The sequence below is a fragment of the Salvia hispanica genome, chromosome 2, assembly GCF_029641045.1.
Source record: "Salvia hispanica isolate PSC_SH4W2 chromosome 2, Shi_PSC_v1, whole genome shotgun sequence".
In the NCBI taxonomy this organism is placed as follows: domain Eukaryota; kingdom Viridiplantae; phylum Streptophyta; class Magnoliopsida; order Lamiales; family Lamiaceae; genus Salvia; species Salvia hispanica.
The window spans coordinates 26,079,273-26,094,416 of record NC_142693.1 but is presented as its reverse complement, the minus strand read 5'-3'; the positions used below and the strand labels follow the sequence as shown (position 1 = coordinate 26,094,416).

The 15,144-nt window shown below is 38.4% G+C and overlaps 3 protein-coding genes and 1 long non-coding RNA gene across 4 annotated transcripts; 2 read left to right on the top strand and 2 right to left on the bottom strand.

Annotated features, from left to right (window-relative positions):
• Positions 1-63: 63 nt before the first annotated feature.
• LOC148931941 (uncharacterized) lies at positions 64-936 on the top strand (the record flags this gene model as incomplete). The annotated part of the gene is made up of 1 exon (XM_089064961.1): positions 64-936. A coding segment is annotated over exon 1 (873 nt), but the record flags the coding sequence as incomplete, so codon positions are not given.
• Positions 937-2,515, top strand: LOC148931940 (uncharacterized). The gene is made up of 2 exons (XM_089064624.1): positions 937-1,875; positions 1,955-2,515. The coding sequence occupies exons 1-2, from the start codon at positions 937-939 to the stop codon at positions 2,513-2,515; spliced, it is 1,500 nt and encodes a 499-aa protein (XP_088920750.1).
• Positions 2,516-7,119: 4,604 nt separating this feature from the next.
• Positions 7,120-8,499, bottom strand: LOC125212904 (uncharacterized). Its single transcript, XR_016135490.1, has 2 exons — positions 7,384-8,499; positions 7,120-7,315 (listed from the first exon to the last, which is right to left on the bottom strand). It is a non-coding gene; the product is annotated as an uncharacterized LOC125212904 (long non-coding RNA).
• Positions 8,500-14,245: 5,746 nt separating this feature from the next.
• Positions 14,246-14,992, bottom strand: LOC148931939 (receptor like protein 26-like). Its single transcript, XM_089064960.1, has one exon. It carries the CDS (start codon positions 14,990-14,992, stop codon positions 14,246-14,248), a length of 747 nt encoding a protein of 248 aa, XP_088921086.1.
• Positions 14,993-15,144: the final 152 nt, after the last annotated feature.

Sequence of the window (15,144 nt, the reverse complement as noted above, 5' to 3'; positions counted from 1 at the left end):
CAATTTTTTTGTTAAGTTATTAATTTTGTGTGGTGTCTTTTGTTTTATCAGAAACATCAGCAAATGGATAAATATTTGACAAAGAGGCCTAGAGTTTCAAGTGGATCTTCTAGTATTGGGCAAGATTCACAAGATCCGGACCAAATAATTGATAAAGATGAAATTGAAGCTGACCCTGGTAAACGAAGTTCAATTGCAAGTTATGATGTGAATATTCGTGATCGAATTCGTAGAGAGTATGTAGCTAAAGGTCCTTGTCAACCAAAAGGTCTCGACTTTAAAAAAACACGTCAAGGAAAAGACAATAGATGTTTTAGGGATGTTTGGTACAAGGATCGTGATTGGCTTGAATATAGTGTCTTGAATGATGCCGCATATTGCTTCTATTGTTTTCTTTTCAAGCGTGATTCTGTGGCACCGGGGGATGAAGCATTTACTACTGGTGGGTTTTCTAATTGGAAAAAAGCACTTGAAAAGTTCAATAGTCATGTTGGAGATGAGAATAGTTCACACAACAAAGCAAGAATAGAATATGAAAATTTTTTGAATCAAAGGCAAAGTGTGACTTATGTTGTTCGTAGAGGTATTACAACAAAAGAAAAAGAATACCGGATTCGTTTGACTGCAACTGTTGATGTTATTCGTTTTCTTTTGAGTCAAGGTTTGCCTTTTAGGGGACATGACGAGTCATCTACTTCTTTAAATCAAGGCAATTTTCTTGAGCTATTAAAATGGTATGGTTTGAGGAATGATGAAGTTGGTAAAGTAATATTGAAAAATGATCCAGGAAATAATCAAATGACATCTCCGTCAATTCAGAAAGATGTAGTTAGGGCTTGTGCAGTTGAAACAACACTTGAAATATTGAGAGAGCTTGGAGATCGATTCTTTTCTATTATGGTTGATGAGTCTCGGGATTGCTCAACAAAGGAGCAAATGGCTATTGTTATAAGATTTGTGAATGAGAAAGGAGAGATAATAGAAAGATTTTTAGCCCTTGTTCATGTTAAAGAAACTAAATCAATTTGTTTGAAAGAGGCTATTGATTCTATATTTGCTAAGTTTGAATTATCTTTGTCAAAAGTGAGGGGCCAAGGATATGATGGAGCATCAAACATGAGAGGGGAATTCAATGGATTGAAAGCATTAATTTTAAAGGAAAATTCATCTGCTTGGTATATCCATTGTTTTGCCCACCAGCTTCAATTGATTTGTGTAGCTGTGTCTCAAACAAATCAATATGTTTGTGACTTTTTTAGTTATCTTGGCTTAATTGTTACATTATGTGGATCTTCTTGCAAAAGGGCCGATCAACTTCGACAAAATGAACATGATAGACTTGTTCAAATGTTGGAGAACATGGAGATTGAAACAGGTAAAGGCAAAAATCAAGAAACATCTTTGAAGAGGCCGGGTGACACTCGGTGGGGATCTCATTATGCCTCTATAATTCGTCTTGAAAGTATGTGGCCTTCGGTAACAGAAGTGCTTGAAAACGTACTTGCTGATGGAACTGAGGTCCCAATAAGGGGAAAAGTGGTTGGTGTTCTACAAAAAATGGAGACATATGAATTTGTATTTCTTATGATCTTGATGAAAAAATTGTTAGGGAAGATTCAACCATTGTCTTGTGCCTTGCAAGAAAGAGATCAAGATATTTTAAATGCAACTTACTTGATTGAGAATGCTAAAGAAAGCTTGAGATCATTTCGAGAAGTTGGATGGGATACTTTCTTGCAACAAGTGGATAGTTTTTGTGGGGCAAATGACATTGCGGTCACTAAAATGGATGATGTTGCTCCGAAACGGATTTGCATGAGGAATGGCACAAAGATCACTAACTACCATCATTACCGCGTTGAAATATTTTGCCAGGTAATTTGATAAAATTTAATATCTTATTAATTTATTACATTAGATTTATTTTTATACTTAATTTTGCTTGTACAATTAGGTCATTGACCTACTCATGCAAGAGATGGAAAATCGTTTTTCTGAATCATCCACAGACTTGCTTCGTTGTATGGCATGTCTCAATCCGAAAAATTACTTCGCCGCTTTTGATGTTGAGAAGCTTGCTCATCTTGCTAGTCTTTATCCAAAAGATTTCTCATCGAATGAACGAACAATGTTGCTTGAAGAACTTGAACTATTTGTTGGTGTGATGAGAAAAGATGACCGGTTGATTGGTATTGAAGATTTGGGTGGCCTAGCTCGGAAGATGGTAGAAACTAAGAAGCATATATATTTTCCATTAGTTTATCGCTTGATTGAATTGGTATTACTCTTACCCGTAGCAACTGCATCCGTTGAAAGAGTATTTTCTGATATGAAAATTGTCAAGACTGATCGACGGAACAGGATGGGAGATGAATGGTTGAATGATAGTTTGGTGATATACAGTGAAAGGTCCATCTTCGCCACTGTTTCTAATGAAAGAATCTTGACACGTTTTCAAAATATGGATACCCGTAGAAGCCAGTTATCGCGATTAGCGGATGCAAGTGCTACTTGAATTGTAATATGTAATTTTTGTTATTATATAAAAATATATATTGAAGTTAATGATATTTAAAATTTTATTATTTTATTTTTTATTTCATTTCGCCCCCTCCGTTTTAAGTCTCTGGATCCGCAATCTATCGATCGGGATTAAAGAACGTCACAAGAAAGTTGACAGGTCAAACTACATTACAATTAAGGCGAAAGCTCATCTGCAGCTGAAGAGTGTGAAGAAGAAAATTACAAACAATATCATACTCCCCCTACAGCAGGAAGGCGATGCCAGAAGGTATGAAATTACGGATAAAAACATGGTCATAGTTGAGAACATTGGTGGATTCAGAGGGGTCCTTTGCAGCGATCATACCTACAGGGCTATTGCAATAGTACACGATCGATTCCCTTAGCAGATCCAATGTTCATCCTCGATAGAATCCGTCTTATTCTCACGCAATAGTTCCATTACTATGAACTTCACCGTTGGATGTGACAAACCCGTCCTCAGATGTTAATCCGCTCAGCTCATTCACAGTTGCATCTGCTAAGCCCCAAGCAGTTGGAGGTGACTGAACGAGGAAACAAGTTGATAGGTTCGAAACAAGTTGTAGCTTTTCTTCTTTTATATTTTACAAAAGACCGAGAATGAGACCCTAAGCAAGATCTTCTGAGACGGGGCTTTGAACTAAGAAGCCAACGTGTATTTCCACCACAAACTTGTAATACTATTTGAGCAGTAGCCATTGATACAATGCGAGCTTGAGGCACAGTACATAAACTCTATTCTCCTTTATGAAAGGTAAAACCAAGATACCCACCTCAAGAAACGATGCCTAATGAAGCCAAAAATCATATAATCAGGATTCATACGCACACGCACAATCACCAATGTTATTGAACAGACTAACAGAATCAGTCAAAGATAGCCATCCATGTACACTATAAAAAAAACTGTTCTTGTACTAGAAATGAGCCACTCACCCCTTAAAAGGCCTCAAAAGGGGGAGGGTTATCCACACTTATATAGATTAGATTGGATCATCACCAAGTCGATGTGGGACAGAATTTAGAGAATTTAACACGCCCCCTCACATGTGGGCCGGAAAGGACATCGGTCTTCCATCACGTGGATAGGCAATGCTAGAGATAAGAGAACCATCATCGATGTGGGCCGGAAAGGACATCGGTCTTCCACTCGTGAGGTAGATAAGAGATAAGAGAAAACCATCATCGACTTGGGCCCGCTCTGATACCATATTAGAAATGGGCCACTCACCCCTTGAAAGGCCTCATAAGGGGGAGGGTTATCCACACTTATATAGAAGAGATAGGATCATCAACAAGCCGATGTGGGACAAGATATTAGAATTTTAACACGCCCCCTCACGTGTGGGCCGGAATGACACATCGGACTTCCATCACGTGGGTAGGCAAGAGAAGAGATAAAGAGATAAACCATCATCGACTTGGGCCCTACTCTGATACCATATTAGAAATGGGTCACTCACCCCTTGAAAGGCCTCATAAGGGGGAGGGTTATCCACACTTATATAGAAGAGATAGGATCATCAACAAGCCGATGTGGGACAAGATATTAGAATTTTAACACGCCCCCTCACGTGTGGGCCGGAATGACACATCGGACTTCCATCACGTGGGTAGGCAAGAGAAGAGATAAAGAGATAAACCATCATCGACTTGGGCCCTGCTCTGATACCATATTAGAAATTAACTTCTCTATATAAGTGTGGATAACCCTCCCCTTATGAGGCCTTTTAAGGGGTGAGTTTCTAATATGGTATCAGAGCAGGGCCCAAGTCGATGATGGATTTATTCTCTTTATCTCTTCTCGATGATGGATTTATTCTCTTTATCTCTTCTCTTGCCTACCTACGTGATGGAAGACTGATGTCCTTTCCGGCCCACACGTGAGGGGGCGTGTTAAAATTCTAATATCTTGTCCCACATCGGCTTGGTGATGATCCTAGCTTCTCTATATAAGTGTGGATAACCCTCCCCCTTATGAGGCCTTTTAAGGGGTGAGTGACCCATTTCTAATATGGTATCAGAGCAGGGCCCAAGTCGATGATGGTTTATCTCTTTATCTCTTCTCTTGCCTACCCACGTGATGGAAGTCCGATGTGTCATTCCGGCCCACACGTGAGGGGGCGTGTTAAAATTCTAATATCTTGTCCCATATCGGCTTGTTGATGCTCCTATCTCTTCTATATAAGTGTGGATAACCCTCCCCCTTATGAGGCCTTTCAAGGGGTGAGTGGCTCATTTCTAATATCTTGCAATCCTCATCGTTGTAATCAAGTACACACGAAGGCTTTCCCGCCAACGAATAAATCCCAGCATACTATATAAGCAATAAAACCTGAGTTGGGAACAAAACAGACAAGCAGAAACTTCACACCGCACTTAAAAGGGATAACTGTCATGTAAGACAATATTTTTCTTTGACTTCCGGACAATCTCATAACTTTTGAAACTGGAATAAAAAATCATAACTTATCAAATTTTCGCAAATATGCAAAATCAGATATGATGGGACAGCAAAACAGCGTTGTTTTGGACAAAACGACGCCATTCTATTTTGAGTGTTAGTTAAAACGACATCGTTTTGTCGTTTTATCCAAAACGACGTGGTATTGTTTGCACATCATACTTCGATTCTGACCATCCTGGGACAATTGCGAGAAATGGAAAAGTTATCATTCCAGTTTCAAAAGTCATGGGATCGAACTAAACCAAAGTTCTGATTTAAATGCCAATATCCCTTCTTAAATATTCCAAATGTAAAAACTAAGAGCAGAGCTAAAACTAAATCTCTTCTAAATCAGCTTCGTTTTAATCACATGATTGCAAGCCAGTGCAAAATCCCCAGAAAATCAGCAAATAATTTGATTTCAGCTAAATTTAGGGTAGTCTTATTCTTTTCCCCGAAAAGATTCTACAAACCCTTTCCCTTCAATTCATCAACTTCTACTCTAGATTCTGATACAAAAATCAATTAATTATCACAAAACTAGCAAAATTGGAGATTCAATACACAAAACTCCAGAATCAAGCAAACAATCAACAAAAAGTGTAAGAAAAAAAAAATCCTAACAAAGATAGAAGCAAGAAATGATTTTTACTGGATGATAACAGCAGGAATCTCGGTAAGAAATGGGTGTTTTCAGATGCAAAGAGGAAATTGCAGCAAAAACTAATATGTTGGCAGTTTTTCAAGAACCAAAGCTATGTGTTGGTTTGGTTTACTGTGTTTCTCTGCTTTCCGGAGACGTAGAATTCGGAAAAAAGGATTAATTTCACTAACCTTTCGAAATGATGGATTAATTTCGTTGACCTTTTGAAATATGAGTCCGAGGCATACGAATTTTTTGGAATAAGGGATTTTCGATTTTTTATGCATTTTCTTTTCTTTTTAATGATTATTTCATTCTTAACATTTAGTATTAATTAACCAAATTACCTTCCATAAATTTTAACACAATTTATAAAAAATCACCCAACACCCCCCCCCACCACCTCCAACCCCACCTCCAAACTGCACGCCTCTTTCCAGCTTCCGCAAACCTGCCCCACCCTGTTCTCTCCTCCATGGCAGCGTCTATGTGCGGGACCAAAAATACATAGATATACAAACTTTTGAGAGCTCAAATCGACAAAGCTTCCGCCTTTCAGAGCTCCAATTTCTTCTCCTCAATCTCGCTCCAATCGGTCTCCAGAAAACTCAACCGCAACCATTAAATTTGTCCCGATCCTCAGAAATTCCAGCCCGATCTCCTGCCAAATTGAGTGCGGATTCCTCCCAGCCTCTCGGAGAATCAGTAAGATCAGCAGCGACAGAGGTACAAGTCCAAATCAAAGAAATGGGCTTTAATCAAGAATTTCAAGAGAATTGCGTCCAATTCTTGATCTACACGATAGAGCTGTTTCTGACGACAGTGAGGAACTCGGCAGTGTCGATGGTGAGGCAGGCGCTGGTGGGGGGGGGGGGGGGGGGGGGGCGCTGAGCCCATTGCTGGTGGCGGCAGGGAGGGAAAACACGTTTTTGTCTTACGGCGTGTTTGGGGTGGCAATTGCGGTGTGTGCGATGTTTGTGGTGTGCTTGCCAGAGACGAGGGGGAGGGCGCTATGTGAAAGCAAGGGGGAGGAGGAGTGCCGATATGACGCCGCTAATGGTGACGGAGTGTATTGTATTTGAATCATTATTTATTGCGTATTAATTTTATGGTTTATTTTTTTATTTTACTATTGTGATGAAATATTATTATTATTATGTGAAGTGAATGTTAATTAATAAATGTTATTATTACGGAGGGTGTAACACCCCAACTTTTGATATCTTTTGTTATTCTCGAAAGAGCGTCAAACTTTAAATCGAACGCTGTCCATGTTATATTTTGAAAACTTATGGGGTTGTTATCCAAGAACTAAGTACTATTTTGTGATTTTGATTTATGAATCAAGAGCTCAAGTATTTTCACGTTTATTTCCATTTACGCGATCAAAGTGAAGAAAACTTCGATCAAACTAGACGATTAAAGGAGAATTGGACATTTAGGATTGATTATGAGTATTTTCAAATTTCGTTTAGTACAAGAGAACTTAAGCCCAAAATAAATAATGGATCAAGAACATGTTTCAGATTATACAAAAAAAAATGTATATAGATTTCGGGCCTCTTCTTATCCAGCCGAATGTCTTTTCTTCGGCCCACTCAAAACTCGGCCCAATAGCTTGAAGATCAGCCACATAGGGCCTCAACCGATTGTCACCTGTTTAGCTAACAACACTCCTATGCCTGCATGATAAATCCAAATTCAGTTAAGGAAAAGCAAGTGAGGAGTTATTGAAGATGAGTACACCTACACAAAATGTCAAAAGTAGTTAACAAAGAGCCAAGGAAGAGCTGGGTTGTCCCTAATCAAAATCTGGGTTGTCCCTAATCAAAATATTGACCAAATCCCAAAAGGTCGCAGGAGCTGCAACAAGAAGACAAACTCCATTAAGGTCTAAGCAAGAAGAAGCCAAGAGAGCAGATTTCTCTCTGCACACATCCCTCTGCCAAAATCCCAACAACCAAGCAGATTTTCAGCCTATATATATACATGTATACATAGCCAGTTCCATCCTCTCCCCACCATTTTCGACCCCCAAAAATCCACAAGTGACGGAGGAGTAACGAGGGAGGAAGGCAGTGGCTGTGCGAGAGGGCAGCCCGGTAAACCAAGAGGAATCACCAAGCCAAGGTAATCTCCCAACACCACCCTTTGCATCACGTTAGAAATCCCACATCTTTAAAACTTAGAACCATAGATGCTCAAGAACACATAAATTTTAGAGTTCAATACCATAGCTTTCAAATGAAACAGAAAACCAAATAGTGCACCACTGTGAACTAGCCAAACCACCAAGTAATAACATCACATAGCTACAGCCCAAACATCGAACATAATTATGTTAAGTAGCAAACTGGATAGAAGGCTTAGCTTAGCATATGGGGCTATCCGGCGAGGGTCGAGTGACGACGGAGCTCCGGAGAGCCGACAGGGGCAGCAGCCGCAGCTGTTGCCGGCGCTCCGAGTGAAGATAGAGAAAAGGGCGATGACGACCCACGACGTAGAAAGAGACGGAGGGAGAAAGGCGATGCCTTTCCCCTCAATTGATGACTCTGCCGGAGCAGCAACGCGAACCGTCGGCGGCGATATCGCCGGAGAGGAAAGGCGGCGATGGCTGGTCCACTGGAGCCGTCGCCGAGCGACGCAGCAGGCGGCAGCCCTGCTCGTCGAGCAGCCGAGGACTCCTCCGAACTTGACGGAGGGAGAGAACCCGATGGAGGAGGGAGTATCCGCTGACGGGACTCCGAGATCCCGTCGAGGTAGCGGCGATTTTCGCCGGAGAAGAGAGGCACTGCTGCTGTTCTGAAATTTAGGGATTTTGACTAAAATTGAGAAGAGAGAAGTCACGTTGGAAGGGAGTATATGTTTGGGTTGACTCCAATTTTAATTAATTGGTTTGGGCCGGAAGTGATAAATTAAAGAGTTTGGGCCATCATTTAATTAGTTAGTGACCTGGGCCAGAGGGCTAATTAATTTAAAGGGGCCAAGGAGGACTTAAATATTGAGCCAAGGTTGTTTAAGAAATGGGCTGACTTTTAATCAGTAGAAAATTTAGAGACGCCAGAAAAGGGAAACGACGTTCTCAAGTCATGAAAATAATCATGTTTATGAAAGAAATGCTATTAATTAAATTTTCCGATTTAATTAATATGCAAGTTTAGTGAACAAAGAATAAAAGAAATTAATTAGGGCATGCATTCCTATAAGTATGAGATTTTGTCTCGAGTCTAATTAGTATGTCGTTATGTTATGTTTTTCACAAAGGACTATCTCCGCGAGTTAAGATCAGAGCGAGAAATTCAAGTAAAGAACAAGGTGGCCTTTCGAACTAAAGTGTTTTTTTACGTGGGCTTTTCTAACCTACACTATGATTGTAGGCTTTCTATTTAAGATACGACGATGCCTTTATATTTAAAGTACAGTTTTTATGAAAAGTGCTATTGTGAAATGATATTACGTGAGCCTTATACGAATGTGCTTTCAGTTATTTACATTTTCAGTACGAATGCTTTCAGTTATTTTAGTTATCAGTATGTTTTGTCTTGCCAAGTTTTGTTTTGAACTTTGCCTATCTGTTTGTCTAGCAAGGGCGACGTCCCTACTAGACCAAGAGTTCGTGAATTTCGGTTCACCAGGAATTAGTGAATGCGGGTTTGTAAGTGGGGTCAGCCCATACATACCCGGTTCACTCAGTTTCAGATATGGTATTTGTTCCAGGAAAAATAGACTACAGTCACAGTTTTTATATAGAAATGCTTTTAGTGTCCTCAGGCCTTTTAAGATAAAACCCCGAGCTCACTCAGTAGTGGCTTGACAAAACCAGTTTCCTTTTCAGTAAAATATATTTCGGCACGTGTCCACTGAGTACACCAAGTACTCAGCCCTGCATATGTTTTAAAAATGTGCAGGTTGAGCAGTGATGACGGCGGGCGGTGTTGAGCACAGACAAATGAAGATCCTTCGATAGAATAGTACTTGGATGCGTCGTGTCTCCATACACGATGCCATCTGCTCTTGACTCTTCCGCTGCAATGTAAAAGTCGAGTTTACACTCCTTGTATTATGCATTCTGATATATATTATTCTAAGTTATTTCAGTTCAAGTTCAGTTGTGCCACCGTTTTCCCCCTTTCTTCCCCGCTTCTTTCATCCTCCCCTAGTCGCGATCAACCGAGCTTTCTATCCTTAGGAAGTGCGGTCGTGATAGAGGGTAATTTGGTCAATTAATAAATGTTAGGAATGAAATAATAAGTAAAAAGAAGAGAAAATGCATAAAAAATCGAAAATCTCTTATTCCGAAAAATTCGCATGCCTCATACTCATATTTCAAAAGGTCAGCGAAATTAATCCCTCATTCGAAAGGTCAACGAAATTAATCCCTTTTAGGAAATATTTTCTTGATTTTTTTTATTAAACTATAAAATTTTATCACAAATTATCATCGATGTTTCAAATCTATTTAGAATAAGCGATTTTGATGTTTGAATATTTAAGCTATGTGAAATTATAATAGCCATTTTACTGTATCATCCTCTATTATTATTACTATAATACTATAATCCATTATTAACCTTGATTATTTAACCTTTTTTTATTTAAATTGAATTATTGTAATGAGAAAATTGGTTCATCTTGTTGGGAAGAGTAAAAATTCGTAAAATAGTAGTGATTTATACTCTCACTCCCATTAAAAATGAAACGTTTTTCTTTTTAGATTGTCTCATTAAAAATGAAACATTTTCTAAAATAGAAATAACATTATATCTAATTTTCATTTCTCTTACTTTATTCTATCTTCATTAACTCACAAAATAATAGTACTACATAAAATTTCATACCGAAAAGCAAATGTTTCATATTATTGGAACGGATGGAGTGTTTACGAGACACATCAGATAGCAAAAATGGTCTAATTTTATGGAATGGACCAACTTTTGGAGAAGTTTCAACTAATGTTTCATTAATACAAGCATATAAATAATAAGAATACCCGGAAGTGTTATATTGCTAACTCATAACTTAATTGCTAACTACAACTAAATAATAGTCATTAGATATTCAAATTAAGGGCTTAGATCATTAATCCTTAAATGTCAGTACGATCAACGAAAAACGTCAATAAGGCCATTGGATTAATTCCAAAAAATATCAATAGGGGTATTAATGTCAATTAACTACATGTTTAGTTATAACTAACTTTTAAAAGAAATCTCAAACCTTTAAATTCATATAACATTATCAAATTAAAGATAATTTCATAAGGATTCCAACGATATCATACATGCATATGTTCCGACGTCAAAATTTGAAAAAAAATTCGAAATTTTTTAATTTTTTCGTACAAGCAGAAATGTAACATCCCGGATTTTAGAACCCTAATTTTTGAGCCCTAGAATTTATTGTTGATGACGTGGCATCGAGAATGCAGTTATTTCACGAGGTGATATGGTCGAATTAAGTTTAGGGTTGTGTGAAAGTTTGAAAAGTCAAACTATTTGACTTAATGATGTGGCATGTGATTTATTTATTTGTGTGATTTATGTGGTAATTTAATTGTTTATGGGTGAGTGAGAATATTAGAGAAAATTGCCATAAATACTTATCACCCTAATTCTTGTAATTTTCGAACCCTAGACCCCTTGGAGAGAGAATTTCTATTTTTTCCGGAATTTATTTAATCCTTGGGATATTTACCCAAATTAAATTCCAAGAGCCAATTATTTCCTTGTTTAGAGATGTAAAAATCGAGCCCCCTTGTTACCTTAGTGATTTTCGAAAATCACTTAATTTTGGGAAGGAAGGAATTGTTTTATTTTAGTTAATCCCTTGTTTGATTCCTTCCATACCTAGAATTTAATTATTCTACCAAATCTTTCCATACTTCAAGAGATCTTGCCTTACTTTGTTTTAGTCAATATTCAAAAATCCATGCCTTATTTAAAAGGCATAGAAATCGGCCCCTACCTTGTTTCATGGAGGATTTTCCTTATTTTCATTTTGCTCCATGATATTTTATTCTATATGGAAAAATACCAAAAACAAAACCATGGCTAATCCCCTAGCCTAATTTTCGAAAATTTGAGAATATTGCCATCTTCTATTTTTGTTAATTCTTCTTCCCTACTCCACAATATTATTTTATTCTATTTATTTATAAGGCAAAAGATATTACCAAATATTCTATTCTTATTACCTAAAGATCTCATTGGACTCTATAAATAAGAACCAAAACCCCCAACCCTAGCCCCCATATTTTCGAAAACTTCACCCCCATTCACTCTCTCAATTTTCTTCCACTTTACTCCACAAATCCTTCATCTTTTGAGAAGAAATCGAAGTTTAATCCGAGGATATTGAAGAACCAAGTCTCTACTTTGTTTCTACCGATTTATTTTCTCTAAAAAGGTATTTTTTCTTAAGAGTTATGTTGTTTTTCTTCTACCCCTTCTTTTCTTTTTCTTCCAACCGATTTAATCGGTGTTCTTGAACCTTCATGCATATTAATTGAGTGAAAAAGGGATAAGAAGGGATATGGGAACATGTATGTGTGTGTGTGTGCCGAGAGTGTGTGAGGTGTGTGTGCCGTGTGTGAGTGTGTGTTGAAGTGTGTGTTGTGTAGTGCGTGCTTGATGGCTAAATACTTTTGTATGACATATGATGATAGATCTAGGGTTGAGATGCTAAGAAATATATGTATGCTAAGCGTGACTTGAAATTAGTAATTTATGATGAGTGTGACTTGAAATTTATAAGTTATGAAGATTAAGGTGAATCGATGGGAAAGAGGGAAGTAACGAGACATGCATAAGTTAAGAGTTATAATTGAACCTAATTTGTGAATATGTGCCTATGTGAATTTAAAGGTGAAACCTCGGTTGCGAAGCCAGATAACGGAAAAGCGAAACTACTTGAAATCTAAGCAGTCGAGGTGGGCTTTACTCTCAAAAACTCTCTTTTATTTTGTCAAAGATAATTATCGGAGCTATAAGGGTGGTTTAACTGTTATGCCATGCCTATGTTTGTTTTATTGTGAGATTGTGTGCCTAATGCCTAGTTTGTGAGTTCGCTCCATTGGGCTATAGGGCTATGGATATGATATACGAATTCGGGTCTGAGTCTGGGCCGCAAACCCTACCAGGCTGTGTACACGAGGGGATCGGGAGCCGTCCTAGCTAGTCGGCCGGTCTCGTGGGCGAAAAGCGTGGCCACGCTTTCGTCGCACCATGGAAAGATTGTGATATGTGATTGTGGAATTTGATGAGAAAATGGGGAGTTATTTTGACTGGCCAGTCTATGGAAAATATTTTGTGATACTCGTGATATTTCTCTTAACTGCTTAAAACTCGAGTTCACTTGGTAAGGGTGGCATAATTTTTGAATAAAATGTTTTGGCAACAAGCTCACTGAGTATTTCAAAATACTCAGCTCTGCATGTGTTTTTCCTATGTGCAGGTTGAATGATGACGAGCGGTGGCGGGTGTTGAGCAGCTCAATTAATTAATGGATATGTTGAACTCTAAGTGTAGTTGTGTCTCCATACATAGCTATGCTTTTTCTCTTGGTCGTTTTCCGCTTATGCTAATACTCTGATATTGATTTGGTTGATTGGCACTCTTCTTCGTTTTTGAGGCCTTATACTTTTCTCGTGACGTTATCTTGAAACCTATGTCATTCTCTTAAGTTTTGATCGCCTTTTATGAAATCCTTCTTCCTTTATTCTTCTAGGTTAAGTTGTTGCATTTAATACTCTGATATCTGTTTCAGTTCTTGTGGTCAATACTCTTTAAATGAAACCCTAGCCTATGTTTACTTCTTTCGAGTCGGTTTTGGGTAGCAGCCGCCGCATTTATTGTACCCTAGGAGGGCGGGCTGTTACAAGAAATGTCAACATACTATACAAAATATGTCAATATAATACATATAGAATGTTAATATAAGCAATAGGTTAACATTCTTAAAGCATTGTGTTGACATTCTCAAAACATTGTGTTGATATTTTCGGAACACTATATTGACATTTTCATCCAAAACCCTAATTTGGAGTTTTTTTTTTCTTTTTCGATTTAATTAATAAAAACGAAAATTACATGTGACAAATTGTAGACCACACATTTTCTAAAATCTTGTGGTTTTAAATTAGTTGTGGTTAGCAATTAAATGATGAGTTAGCAATTGATCACTCCCCTAAGAATACTATACTTAAAACTATTATCCTTAATAAAGAAACAGACAATACCAGCAGAACTTTATTTCAACTCAAGAAGTAGACACACAATCACTGAAGGATATGAAAAACACATGCAAAAGAAGGAAAACCATACTACAACATAGAATCAAAATAGATACTCCTTCCGTCCCACATAATTTTACCCAGTATTCCATTTTGGGCCGTCCCACATAATTTTACCAATTTCACTTTTACCATTTTTGTTAGTGGACCCCATATTCCACTAACTCATTCCTACTCACATTTTATTATAAAACTAATACTTTAAAAGTAAGACCCACATCCCACCAACTATTTCAACACTCTTTCCATTACATTTCTTAAAACCCGTGCCGGGTCAAAGTGTGTAAAATTATGTGGGATGGAGGGAGTAGTTTTATTGCCACTACTGTCTTCGGGCTTGATTTCTCACAACTCTTCTTCCTACATCCCTTCGCTTCTTCTTTTTGCGGAGGCTGACTATCTTCTCATAAACATCCTCAATTTTCTCAAAGTATCTCTCTCTGAAGCTTCGGCGAAATATGAGCACCCATAGAAAGCTTCCGAAGCCCACAACATAACCAGCAGCAGCAAACACATTATCCCACTCAATCTCTGTCGTCCCATCTGATTTCGCATTTGGCGGTGAAGCAAGAGGCTTTATGCAGCTAATGTTGAGAGGGAGACCACATAAACCTATGTTTCCTTCAAAGCAATCACCGGGGAATGTTTGGATTTGAGGGCCAATTGGAATCTCTCCGACTAGCTTGGTGTGGGAAACATTCATCACCTGAAGGAATGTAAGCCTTGCTATCTCCTTTGGTATCTTCCCGGTTAGCTGGTTCACTGAGAGGTCCAATGCTCCAAGCCCCATCAAGTTACTCAATGATTTAGGGATTGTTCCGGTGAGACTGTTGTGGGATAAGTTGAGAAGATAAAGTGCGTTGAGCTCACCAATTGAGTCAGAGATGCCTCCTTGGAAACTATTGCAAGATAAGTCGATGGATGTAAAGTCTGACCAAATCTTGACAAGATTCCGCTCTGCCCCTTTGATGGTTAGTGATACCTTTTCTTTGTAGCCCGTGGAGCTATTGATTGGATCCTCGAAAGCCAGGTTTTTGTAACTCAGCTTTGTAACGGTATCTCTCATCATTTGTCTCCAACCTGAAAACCTCAACGAATCTGTTAAGGGTGCTCTCCCTTAACAAGGTCTCGGCGTCTACGAGAGATCGACGGCGAAGCGATAAAGGTGGACGTCTCGGGCTTTCCCCGGGATCAGCTCCAAACTAGGGTTGTGAAAAATAA

What these genes read in the sequence shown, in the direction of transcription:
- LOC148931940 (XM_089064624.1), top strand. Translation starts at nt 937, where the DNA reads ATGGCTATTGTTATAAGATTTGTGAATGAGAAAGGAGAGATAATAGAA. An exon ending in GCGTTGAAATATTTTGCCAG is followed by an intron (nt 1,876 to 1,954) that starts GTAATTTGATAA and finishes TTGTACAATTAG; the next exon opens with GTCATTGACCTACTCATGCA.
- LOC148931939 (XM_089064960.1), bottom strand. Translation starts at nt 14,992, where the DNA reads ATGATGAGAGATACCGTTACAAAGCTGAGTTACAAAAACCTGGCTTTC.